The following is a 12,500-nucleotide window of genomic DNA, read 5'->3' on the forward strand; positions in this document are numbered from 1 at the left end:
TGTTTGTTGTTGTTTTTAATTTTGGTTGTTTTTTGTTTTGTTTTTTTTTTTTTGTTTGTTTTTTGGTGATTTTTATTTTCGGAAGGGGGTGGGGGGGGGGGGGGGGGGGGGGGGGGGGGGGGGGGAGAGTAGAGGAGGGAAGGGGGTTGTTGGGAATTATTTTGCTGATGCATGAACGTTTTCAATTTTATGGCCCATCATCGCTATCTGATTTAGATGTCGGAATGAACCAAGATGAACAAAAATTGAGCTTAAAGTTAAAAAGATTACAAAAGGACATTTTAGTGCACTTCCCGGAATCTCAGGTTTGAGTTTTTGTAAAGATGGGGGTATTTATATCGATCGATTTTTGAAGGACGTGTTTTGTGGCGAAAATTTTTAATAATGTGCCTCTCAGAGTTCAACAGTTTACTGGTTTTGCGAAACTTCTAAAATCTGAAGTTTGTTTTGGCTTTGTGTGACAGTTCAGTCTTGTCCACTGGAACGAGACAACTCAATGTTTATTGTAAACACACACACACGCCGCCCCCCCCCCCCCCCCCCCCCCCCCCCCCCCCCCCCCCCCCCCCCCCCCCCCCCCCCACACACACCCCATACACACACAAACACATACAACAGAGGCTATCAAATTATTATCTCCCGACCATGAATGGAAATAGATTGAATTGAGACAGACTGGGAATCCAGCTTGAAAAAAAGGGTTTCCAGTTTTATGACCTTTCGTCTTACTTTACCGTCGGTTGATGTTCTCAAGGCAGTACCCAGCACAATAATAATTTGTGCTGCTGTACTCTGAAAAAACACATTTAAATTTTTTTTTTAATGAAAAAGAAAAGAAATGGCCAGAAATCTCGTTCTTCAAACATCCATCGATTAAAATAACCATCATCTTGTCAAAAATAAATAAATAAATAAATAGATATATAATTAAAAAAAGTCCCAGATTTGAGGAAGTTTTTGAGAAAATGAGGGTCATTGTAATCGTAGTTTTCTTGTCAAAAAAAAAACAAAAACGTTTAAAATGCGTTTTTCAAAAATCAGATTATGACTGTGGTACCCTGGGGATAGGATTGAAAGAAAAAAAGAAGAAAAATTAAAAAAAAAAAAAGGGGGGGGGGGGTAGGTTTTGTTCGTATGTCCTTATCATGACCCTGAAATTGAAATTTCATCTTCATTTATTGTGACTCATCGTCTCAAAACGCTATTATGTCGGAATGCTAAGTTTGCCAGTTTGTTTTTTTTAAGAAAAGGGGGGGGGGGGGGGTTTGCTATTGCTCTTAAAAAAATATTTACTGTATTATGAAGACAGAGAAATCATGCACACATCTGAAGACAGCTCTATGTATTAAGTATATTGACAGCCCAACTAATTTCCATTGTTTTGTGTGTCTCTCACAGGGAGGATTTGCCAGATGTTACGAGTTGCTCAGTCTCAACTCCAACAAGGTCTATGCCGGCAAGATCATCAGCAAGTCGAGATTGGCCAAGCCACATCAGAAACAGAAGGTGAGTCGTGTGAGAAATAGTATAAGTATGGGAGAGGAAGTGGAGGAGAACAGAATAAGGAGAGGAAGAAGCAGCAGCAGCAGTAGAAGAAGAAGAAGAAGAAGAAGAAGAAGAAGAAGAAGGAGGAGGAGGAGGAGAAGAATACGAAGAGAGGGAGATGAGGAGGAAGAGGAGAATACGAAGAGAGGGAGATGAGGAGGAAGAGGAGAATACGAAGAGAGGGAGAGGAGGAGGAGGAGAAGATAGATATTGATGATGACAAAGATAGTGATTAGACTTTCTGTGATCTTTTCTCATGGCACTCGTCTTCTTATGACTTGTGGAACCCTAGTTCGAGACTTGGTGTGAGCGGCCCAAAAAAAAAATTGAGCCCTTGGTACAGACACTATTTTACTCACATTCTGCCACTAAAGTCAGATTAAAATGAGAACCTGGTCGGTAACAGAGTTGTCTCTGCAGCTACTGCAATAAGGCTTCAAATTCAAATTCAAATTGAACTTTTGTATAGCGCAATAGTGCTCAAAGCGGTTTACTAGGGGTCCCTGGCCAACAGCAACATACAACATGTAAGACGGGACATGACGCCTGTTAGGCGATATTACAATTTTTTCGGACAGAGACAACGCTGTCAACGGCCAGGTACTCATTTTACACCTGAGTACGGTGAGAGAATGTGAGTAAATAGCCTTTTCCAAGGACTCAACTATGCGCCGATCGCGAGGCTCGAACCCAGGACCTTCCGATCCGAAAGCGAGTGTCATACTACAAGACCACATAGCCGCAACAAAGGCTGAGTTCAGTCTAGATGGTGTCACGTGACCCCACACGCGATTCACGCATCGATGGGTATTTTTTTGTACATACAATGACGTGAGAATTATAGTGTGCTGTAATAAACCAAGCATATTGTTGTTGTTATGTCTGTAAGGCTTTGGGCACTGTGTCAGAGATTTTGTTATAACATATAAATATACTGTGTAATCTTTTTGGTGTGTGTGTGTGTGTGTGTGTGTGTGTGTGTGTGTGTGTTACGTCAACGCTGTTGTCATCCTGGCAGTACTTCAGGCCATATGATAATATATTATAACATTTAATGATAAAAATAAATATCACAGTTTGTGCGTGTTTATGTTTGTGTGTGTATGTGTGTGTTTGTTTGTGTGTGTGTGTATGTGTGTGTGTGATACAGTGAAATTGTGTGTAAAGTTTTATGTGATAGAGATAGTGTGTGTATGTGTGTGTGCTAGATAGAGGTTTTTGAGTGGTCACTGGTCAAGGAGATTGGTGGACAGTGTCCATGGTGTCATCAAGTGTCTTCCCAAGTATGATGAATGACCTCAGGATTAGCTGGATTGCTGTAACGAGGAGGAGGAGAGGGGGGGGGGGATGGGAGGTGGGGGGGGGGGGGGTGGAGGTGGAGGAGGAGGACTGGGAAAAAACAGGAAGAGGAGGAGGAGGATTTGGAGCAGGATTAGGATGAGGATTTGATGTAAGGAGGGGGCAGACAATGATGATGATGATGGTGCCATTGCAATAAGAATCGGATTAGTCAAATACTCACACAACAGGTTGTGGCTTGCCAAACAATAACAAAATGTAAATGGCAGTACTGACCACTGTGTAATCTATGGTACTGACCAATGGGTTTTTAATGATTTTTGATAACTCATTTTCCATAAAAATTGACCTTTCGACTAAAATTGTCAATATCTCTATTCAACTCTTTTCACCTTGCGACTGATTATCTCAACGACGCCCACACTGGGTTCATTTTGCTCTAACTTTGAACTAATTCGGACAATTTAAGATACTTTTTTATGACAGTTATTTCCTTTTATAGATATCGAAATTGACGTCACTCAGGTCTTTTTGTTATTGCTTTTTGCCACCCGTGTTTATGAGTATTGCTCACTAAACTGTATTAACCAGACTGAACGTTTAAGATTACACATAGTTTTATGTGTTGGTCCGTTATATTTCCGGATGGCAATTTTGTAAGCCTTCTTAGTCAAGCGCATACTATCTATAGGAATTGTATCGCTTTAACAAGGCTTAAGTATATTTCAAAATGTTCCAAATTATATACAAAGCCGCACTCCGGGGGGGGGGGGGGGGGGGGGGAAAAAAAAAAAAAAAAAAAACAAAAAAAAAAAAACAAGCAAAAAACAAAAACAAAAACAACAAGTATTTTAGAATTTTGGCCAGAAAACCTGACCTTCAAATATCGATCGGTCAAAATGACCCATGTCTTTCTTGTCTAAACCTCCTAAGCCTGGGACTTCCTTCAGCTTTCTTTCAGGTTTGAGAGTTTTTGACATGATGAGGGTCATTTAAATCGGTCGACATTTTTTGAAGGTCGAACTTTCTGGACCAAATTTTTAAAATATCTCTTTTCAGAGTTGGGTAGGTAGCCCAGAAGCTCAGTAATCGAATCATTTTTCATTGGGTGGTTGATTGCTGCAATGATCAATTGATGTGAACTTTACTCTCCTTTATCCTACTTTTAAGTGCAGGTCACTACTAGAAGTTAACCTTAAATGAACTGTTTTTATTTTAACCCTCTTTGTTAACATCTTCGTTTTTCTATAATTTTTTTTTTTTCCTTTTTCCTTTTTCTTTTTTTGTTTGGTTAAAAACAAACAAACAGCAACATAAAACCCAAACAAACAAATAAATACAACAACAACAACAAAAAACTCAAAACAAAACAAAACAAAACAAAACAAAAAAACAACTATTTCATAATACACTGTTTTATATTATGGATTGATGAAATGACCTCGAACTTGTAAAACAATTGTAAATCTGAAGCTCCAAGAAGTCCCAGTTTTACTTTTTTTCATTACACTTTATTTATTTATTTATTTATTTATTTATTTATTTACTAGAAATACAGACACCTTGACATCGTTAAGCGTTGAAGCAGAGAACGTACAATACGCATTGTCGGGTTCTCTGGTTGAAGTGAAACTGGCGTCTATTTTTAGCGATGTCGTCAGCGACCAACATTCATTGTCCACGAACACTATTGTATTGTCGTATTCTGACGAAATCCATGTTTAAAATCTCTCTTTCTCGCTGATCGTTTCAAGGTAAAATCTTCGAGTTTCTGGCTGTTTGTTTGACATGTTAGATAGAGGTCATTTGTTGCCATCCATGGATAGTGGAGTAAAAATAGGTATTATTGTCATTGTAAATACGGCTGAACGGATAAAAAAAAAACCACACACACACACACACACACACACACAAATCAGTGTTTCATGGAGTGGGGTTGTGTGTGTGTGTGTGTGTGTGTTGAGGGGGGGGGGGTGGGTTGGTATTTAGTGACCTGTCCAGACATGTCTTATCGATGTCCAACAACTCTTACCAGGCCAACAGTTTCACCTCGTCACCTCACCCCACTCCCATCTCCTCGGGGGTATAATTTATAGTTCGTGGGAGAAGTGACCCCCCCCCCCTCCCCAAAATAATAAAAATAAATAAACAAGAACAAACAAAAAAAAAAAAAAAAAAAGAAAAAAAGCAAAACATCCAAAACTGAATGAGCGGGTGGTTGGATGGGAGCATCACCCTTGAATCATATACCTATGATGTTCGCATGGGTGTACGATCCGATAGTGATGTCGTTTCTTCTTCTCTTTACTAGCCTATCCTGCTTCTTTGGTTTGTGATTGTATTTTTGACAGGGGATATTTTTTTTTTCTGTAAATCTTCTGCCTGTTTGTTCTTGGTTATTTATAATTTAGCTTATGATATCTTTAGGTTTGATTTTGATTTACATTTGTACTATTTTTGTTAGATTGCTTGTTTTTTTTTTTTTTTGTTTTGTTTCAGCGGTCTCTCATATAACCTCAATTGTGTTGGAAGAGACCTAAAGCAACAAACAAACAAACAAAAACAAAAACTAAATGAAGCCTTCATTTAGTTTGTTTATTTCGTATTGATTGGTATATTTGTATTTAATATTTTTAAAAGCTTTTTCTTTCTCTCGCTCTCTCTCTCTCTCTCTCTCTCTGATTGGTATATGATTTGTATTTAATCTTTTTAAAAGCTTTTTCTTTCTCTCTCTCTCTCTCTCTCTCTCTCTCTCTCTCTCTCTCTCTCTCTGCATTTTATTTATTTATTTATTTTTAAATATATTCGTTTATATATTTATCGTACCTGAAGATAGAGATGTATACAGTAATTTAAACAAGCAGTACATACATAAATCATTATATTAACATGATTTTTAGAGCCCGAGGGATCGGGGAAAGAACCAGTTAGAGGTGATGGGGAAAAAGTAGACAGGGTGGCCGATGGTAACGATGTTGGTGGCGGTGGCGGTAGTAGTGGATGTGGTGGTGGACAGGCTATTTCACGCTTGGTTTGATTGCTAAGGTGGGACAGAAAATATTGCCGTCATCGTTTCCGAATGCGAATCAAACGAGAAGCCAAAGCTAGCAAAGAAAGTCTAAATCCGGACAGGTATACCTGAGGTACTCTGAAAAAAAAACCAAACACATTTTTAAAGATTTTGGCTAAGGAAACTCAACATTCAAATATTTCTGGCCAAAGTTAAGAACCAAAGATGTGTGACGGGTTTGTATCAGAAACTTCTAATAAGAGACAATGGTCTGCACAAAGTTGCCGAATTTTCAGATTTTTGGGGTAAAAAAACAAAAACAAAAAGCCAAATTTTCGAAGGCGTCGCTTTTCTACTAGAATTGCTCATAAAAATAGAAATAAATATTAATTTTTTAAAAATCGCCCTGCGCCTTTATTTAATAAAAGTTTCACCTCGTCTTGCCAATTCAGTGTCGAAAATGTGTTGTTTTATGGTATAAATTGTATCGGCAACTGTCTGGGTATAATAATAGGTGATTTGCATAAATATTATGTCAAAAACATGCCAAAATGCGAAACTTGCTGGCTAGTCTTTGATGTAGGGAATTGACACACATCTATCGTCAGCCATCTCTTTCGTGCATTGTAGTTGTAGGAAATGTCTGGTCGGTTTGGGCAAGTATGACGTTATGTCCGGTTAGTGTCAATGTCAAGGACAAGTGGACCGTCTAAGCATAATAAAAAAGGTTTTGACTGGTGGTGGACGCCTTAAATAATGCGTACATTTTAGACCTCCTTTATACATTATATAAATATTTTTTTAAAGGAACTTTATATAGCGCAATATCCACTAAATGTGCTCAAAGCGCTTTACAAGAGGTCCTTGGTCAACAGCAAAATTTAGCATGTAGGACGGAACATAACATAACGCTTGTTAGGCGATATTACAATTTTTCGGACAAAGACAGCGCTGTTAACGGTCAGGTACTCATTTTACACCTGAGTACGATGAGAGAAAGTGAGTAGTAAAGAGCCTTTTCCAAGACCTCAACTACACGCCGAGCACGAGGCTCGAACCCAGAACCTTCCGATCCGAAAGCGAGTGTCATACCACACTAGACCACATAGCCGCACTTTCTTTTTTAATATTAAAAGGTTTTTGACCGTTCATTCGATTTCTAATAGTCTACTCTGACGGGGCACCTAACAGGAGACCTGACCTGTATGACACGGAAAGGACCCTTGATTCAATAGTACGAGTATAATAATATATTAAAGACTTTAAAATAATAATTGCACGTTTAATTCATATTCAGACAATTTGGGTTGTCACGTGTTTGCTGAACCTGAACCACTTGGCTTGGCCTGTATCAAACAAAGGGAGGGAAAGTGATCATAAATAACAATAATAATGATGGTAATAATAATAATAATAATAATAATAATAATAATAATTAATAATAATGATAATAATGATAATAATAATAATGATATAATAATATAATAATAATAATAATAAATATATATAATATAATAATAATAATAATAATAATAATAATAATAATAATAATAATATATAATAATAATATAATATAATAATAATAATAATAATATAATAATAATAATAATATAATATAATAATAATAAATAATAATAATAATAATAATAATAATAATAATAATAATATAATATAATAATATAATAATAATAATAATAATAATAATATAATATAATAATATAATAATATAATAATAATATATAATAATAATAATAGTAATATATAATAATATAATAATATAATAATAATAATAATAATAAGATAATAGTAATAGTAATAATAATAATAATAGTAATAATATAATAATAATAATAAATAGTAATAGTAATAATAATAGTAATATAATAATAATATATAAATAATAATAATAATAATAATAATATAATAATAATAATAGTAATAATATAGTAATAATAATATATATAATAATAATATAATAATAATAATATATAATAATAATAATAAATATAATATAATATATAATAATAGTAATATAATAATAATAATAATAATAATAATAATAATAATAATAATAATAATAATAATAATATATAATATAATAGTAATAGTAATAGTAATAATAATATAATAATAGTAATAGTAATAATAATAATAATTAGTAATAATAATAATAATAATTAATGATAGTAATAGTAATAATGATAATAATGATAGTAATATATAATATAATTGATAATAATGTATAATGTAATAATGATAATAATGATAGTAATATAATAATGATAATAATAATGATAATAATAATATTAATAATATAATAATAATAATAATAATAATAAATAATAATAATAATAATAATAATAATAATAATAATAATAATAATAATAATAATAATAATAATAATAATAATAATAATAATAATAATACGAGTTTTGGAAAAGTATAGGGAATGAGATTAGCGGAAGAGTAGCGTCCCTTGATTGGACGTCACCTTAAAGAGAGAACGTCAACATGGTTTTGAGCATGCGTCTCTCTCGTCATCGCTTTCGGTGAAGTGTCTCATGCCGCACAACCAACATGACGTTCTCTCTCTAATAACTTTTCCTCTCGTGATTTCCAATCAGGGGACGCTACTCTTCCGCTAATCTCATTCCCTATTTTACTTAATGCCGTCGATGAAGAATAAAATTCACAGTCTGTACATGCTAAAAGATCCGCCTTGTGTAGGTCGCCTGTTAGGCGCCCCATCAGTAGGCTATTAGTAGAACTCAAATTACACTTGATTCATCCAGTGATGATTATTTTAATATTATGTTACTGCAGTAGTAGTCATTGGCACTGTTGTTTTACAACCAGGTTCTCTCTCTCTCTCTCTCTCTCTCTCTCTCTCTCTCTCTCTCTCTCTCTCTCTCTCTCTCTCTCCGAGAGTCCAAGAAATGGTCTGGGGAGAGGGATAGGAAAGAGAACAATGTGAGTAACACCATTGGCATCCATCCCCTAATGAGTTTGATAATGACGGCCATTCCAGCGGTATTTATCATTGAAATACCACAGCCTGTAACCGACAGGAACTTAGACTACACGATCAACTACAATTAATTATACACGCCCCCCCCCCCCTCCCCCACTTTCCCTCCTTACCCACCCCCCCCCCCCCCCCCCCATATTATGTAAGTGTTCACCGCCTCACCTCTATTCAATATTATGTCGTGATGTACCAAGATCCGAAAATTGAATTTAAAGTAAAAAACAAAAATAAAACAAAAAACAACAAAAACAAACAAACAAAAAGTATCATAATTTTTAAAAAACTTGAGCTTTTATATAGGGCAATATCCACTAAACGTGCTCAAAGCGCTTTACAACTGACCAACAGCAACGCGTAACATGTAGGCGATATTACAATTTTTTTTCCGACAGAGACATTGTTCTCATTTTACACCTGAATACGGTGAGAGAATGTGAGTAAAAGAGCCTTTTCCAAGTACTCAACTATGCGCCGAGCAAGGATCGAACCAAGGACCTTCCGATCCGAAATGGAGTGTCATACCACAAGACCGCCCAAATAGCAATCGTTTCAAATGCTCCTCATTTTGTTTTAAAAGATTGTTTTAAATTAAACAACAACAAAAAAAAAACCCGTAAAAACTCGGAACATTTGACTAAGTCCCAGGTTTGAAAGCGTTTCACAAGATGACTTACTTATCCTCTTGCTTCCTTGTTTGAACATACGGCGCCAACAAAGTTCCTCCAGGCATCTCTATCTGTCCTGGGACATCCAGCGATCTGGCAGCTCAGCTCATTCCATGTCTTTCCAGTCTCTTCCATCTCCTCCAGCCTGCTGAAGGGTCATTGTAATCGATGGATGTCATGAAAGGACGAGTTTTCTGGGCAAAATTTTGGTTGTGTGCCTGTGTGTGTGTGTTGTATTGTAAGTGTGTGTGTGTGTGTTTAGTTTTTTGTTGTTTTTTTTTTTTGTTTCTTTATTTTTGTTTTTTTTTTTTTTTGTTTTTTTTTTTTTGTTTTTTTTTGTTTTGTTTTTCAGAGCACGACAATACACCATAATTATTTACATATTTACCTGAAATATTTTTATGTCACAGGAACAAAGGCTAAGTTTGGCAATTTACTAAATAGTTTGGATTATTACTATTATCTCGTTGACAACATACCTGTGAAATAAAGTAAAAAATGTCCCTTGGGGGTTCATGGGGGGGGGGGGGGGGGACATACCACCAGTCATCAAACATGTATGTATGTGATGTATGCACACTCCACACACAGGATGGGCTACTGGAGGGATTATGTTGTGTGTGTGTGTGTGGGGGGGGGGGTGTGTGTGGGTGTGTGTGTGAGGGGGGGGGGGGAACCCATAATTCCTACAAATTGTTACACCGATCGACTCAATTTGTGTTGTATTTTCTCTTCTCCCCCTTCCCCGTTTCAATTAAAAATTAGGAGAAAAAATGCACTTTGTCAGAATCATCTCGAGTCAGTTGGGAAGAGGGGTCATCTTAATCGGTCGATATGATTTATTGAAGTTTAAGTATTTGGTCAAAATATTGTTGCAGTGATGTAATGTAATCAACGGGCACACGATTGCAGGTCTAATAACCGAGCGCAGTTAAATGGGCTTGATTTAACGTTGTAATGGTCAATTATTTTGCGTTGGCTTGAGGGTATTTCCATTCCAACAATGAGCCCATAACAATTTGGGTTATCAGACCTGCAAATGAGTACACGTCAAATATAAAGTAATGTAACGTCATGTGACTTTGTAAAGCGCTTTGACCACGTTTAGCTGATATTGCTCTATAGATAGTATGCAGATGACGTCACTCAGGCCTTTGTTATTGTTTTTGCCATCCGCGTTTGTGAGTTATTCTCACTAAACTGTATTAACCAGATTATAAAAGTTCATGGTTACACAGAGTTTGTGTGTTGGTCCGTTTTACTTCCGGATGGCAATGTTGTGAGCTTCTTGGCCAAGCGCATTCTATCTATATAAAGGCTCAAGTTAATGATAATTAATTTTTACAGTACTCAAGAGAATCCATAATGTGCTCTAAGGCGTTACACATACAAAAACTATATAGATAGAATGCGCTTGGCCAAGGAGTTCACAACATTGCCATCCGGAAGTATAACGGACCAACACACAAACTCTGTGTAACCATGAACCTTTATAGTCTGGTTAATACAGTTTAGTGAGAACAACTCACAAACGCGGATGGCAAAAACAATAACAAAGGCCTGAGTGACGTCATCTGCATACTATCTATAGGCAACACAATACACTATGTCTGTACTATCACCACTTATAAGTCTGAATGTTTTCAACATTTTCCTAACATTAACTCACTCAATCCTAGAGTTTTTTGCTACTTTTCAAAATTGGAAAACGTGTTAAAAATGAGCATGTGCATAGATATGTTTATTCAACTATCAGTAACATGTAAACATTAATAACATTCACTTTGATACTACGCCTATAAATTTTAATTGTCTCCGAAAAATGTAATAAATAGGCATAGGGTAAAATTAACCCCAGTAAACTACGGATATAGTCGGTATTAGGGTTGAGTGAGTTAAATACTGAGCTCGGGGGTGTCTTTGATTTCTTTTGTAGATTAGATGGATAATAATAAATAATTGTTGTATATTGTATATTATATATTGATGTATATATTTTTTGTCTCTTCTATGTGACCAGATTCTGAGAGAGGTCCAACTACAACGTAACCTAAAACATCGTCACGTGGTGGAGTTCAACAGTTATTTCGAGGATGACAGTAACGTGTACATTATCCTGGAAAATTGCAGCAGGAAGGTATGTCTATCGATGTGTGAGCGGTTTCTGTCTGTTTGTGTGTGAGTCTGTATGGCACCCCCAATTCCGTTGGGGTGGAGTCTTTTTGGGGTCACTGTTACTACATATTATGTCTTCTATAGATATTCCCTTTTCCAGATTGCCTCCTGTCTTTGTGTGTTGGAATAAGATTACTCGGGTTTTGTCTCGGCTCTAGCCAGAATCCTTAGCTGAGGGGGAATGAGTCAAATGAATTGTATAGTTTTGGGAAATTGTTTTTTTAATTTTTTTTTATCTGTCTTTCGTGTACTTTGTATGGAATATACATAATTTGTAAACCTTTGAGTGTATTCCTTTTAATGGGATCATTTGCTTGTGTCTGGATAAGACTTAAGTGAATTAAAACTTAGTATTCCGATAGCGTGCTCTTGGAAACTTTTGTTCCCTTTTTTAAGCAGTCCAATTTATTTGATTTTCCCTTGTGTGCTGTTGTTATTTGTAAAACTAGAGATTTGGTGACTACTGTCAAGGGCATCTTGCATGGAAACGATGTTTAGAATACGATTCAATAGTCTGATGTCACGCCGCCCGGCAACGGCGGCCATCTTGGTTCTAAACAAAGAAAATCATTACTTTTTATTTTTCATGCTGGCTAGAACTTTTCATATGCCTTGTGATCAGAATGTGTAAAAGTCAAAACATGATCAAATTTATGTGGTTTATTTCCTCTGGATACCCTTTATGCTCGCTGGAGAAATATGTCATACAGGCGTCCACCATTGTTCCGATTGTTTAGAGCCAGTGTTACTAAGTTACCATGCTTCATTAGGAAGTGAC

General features: G+C 35.8%; 1 protein-coding gene across 5 annotated transcripts in view; it reads left to right on the forward strand.

Annotated features, from left to right (window-relative positions):
• LOC144970948 (serine/threonine-protein kinase PLK1-like) overlaps window positions 1–12,500 on the forward strand; it is a 214,915-nt gene that overhangs the window by 181,158 nt on the left and 21,257 nt on the right. For all 5 annotated transcript variants that reach the window (XM_078911159.1, XM_078911184.1, XM_078911175.1 and 2 more), the window contains exons 3-4: window positions 1,399–1,506; window positions 11,568–11,684. In XM_078911159.1, the coding sequence (XP_078767285.1) occupies window positions 1,399–1,506; window positions 11,568–11,684 (225 nt within the window). The remainder of the gene's footprint in view (window positions 1–1,398; window positions 1,507–11,567; window positions 11,685–12,500) is intronic.

Source organism: Berghia stephanieae, chromosome 1, assembly GCF_034508935.2.
Source record: "Berghia stephanieae isolate SIO BIC M18660-M18661 chromosome 1, UCSD_Bste_1.3, whole genome shotgun sequence".
NCBI lineage: Eukaryota > Metazoa > Mollusca > Gastropoda > Nudibranchia > Aeolidiidae > Berghia > Berghia stephanieae.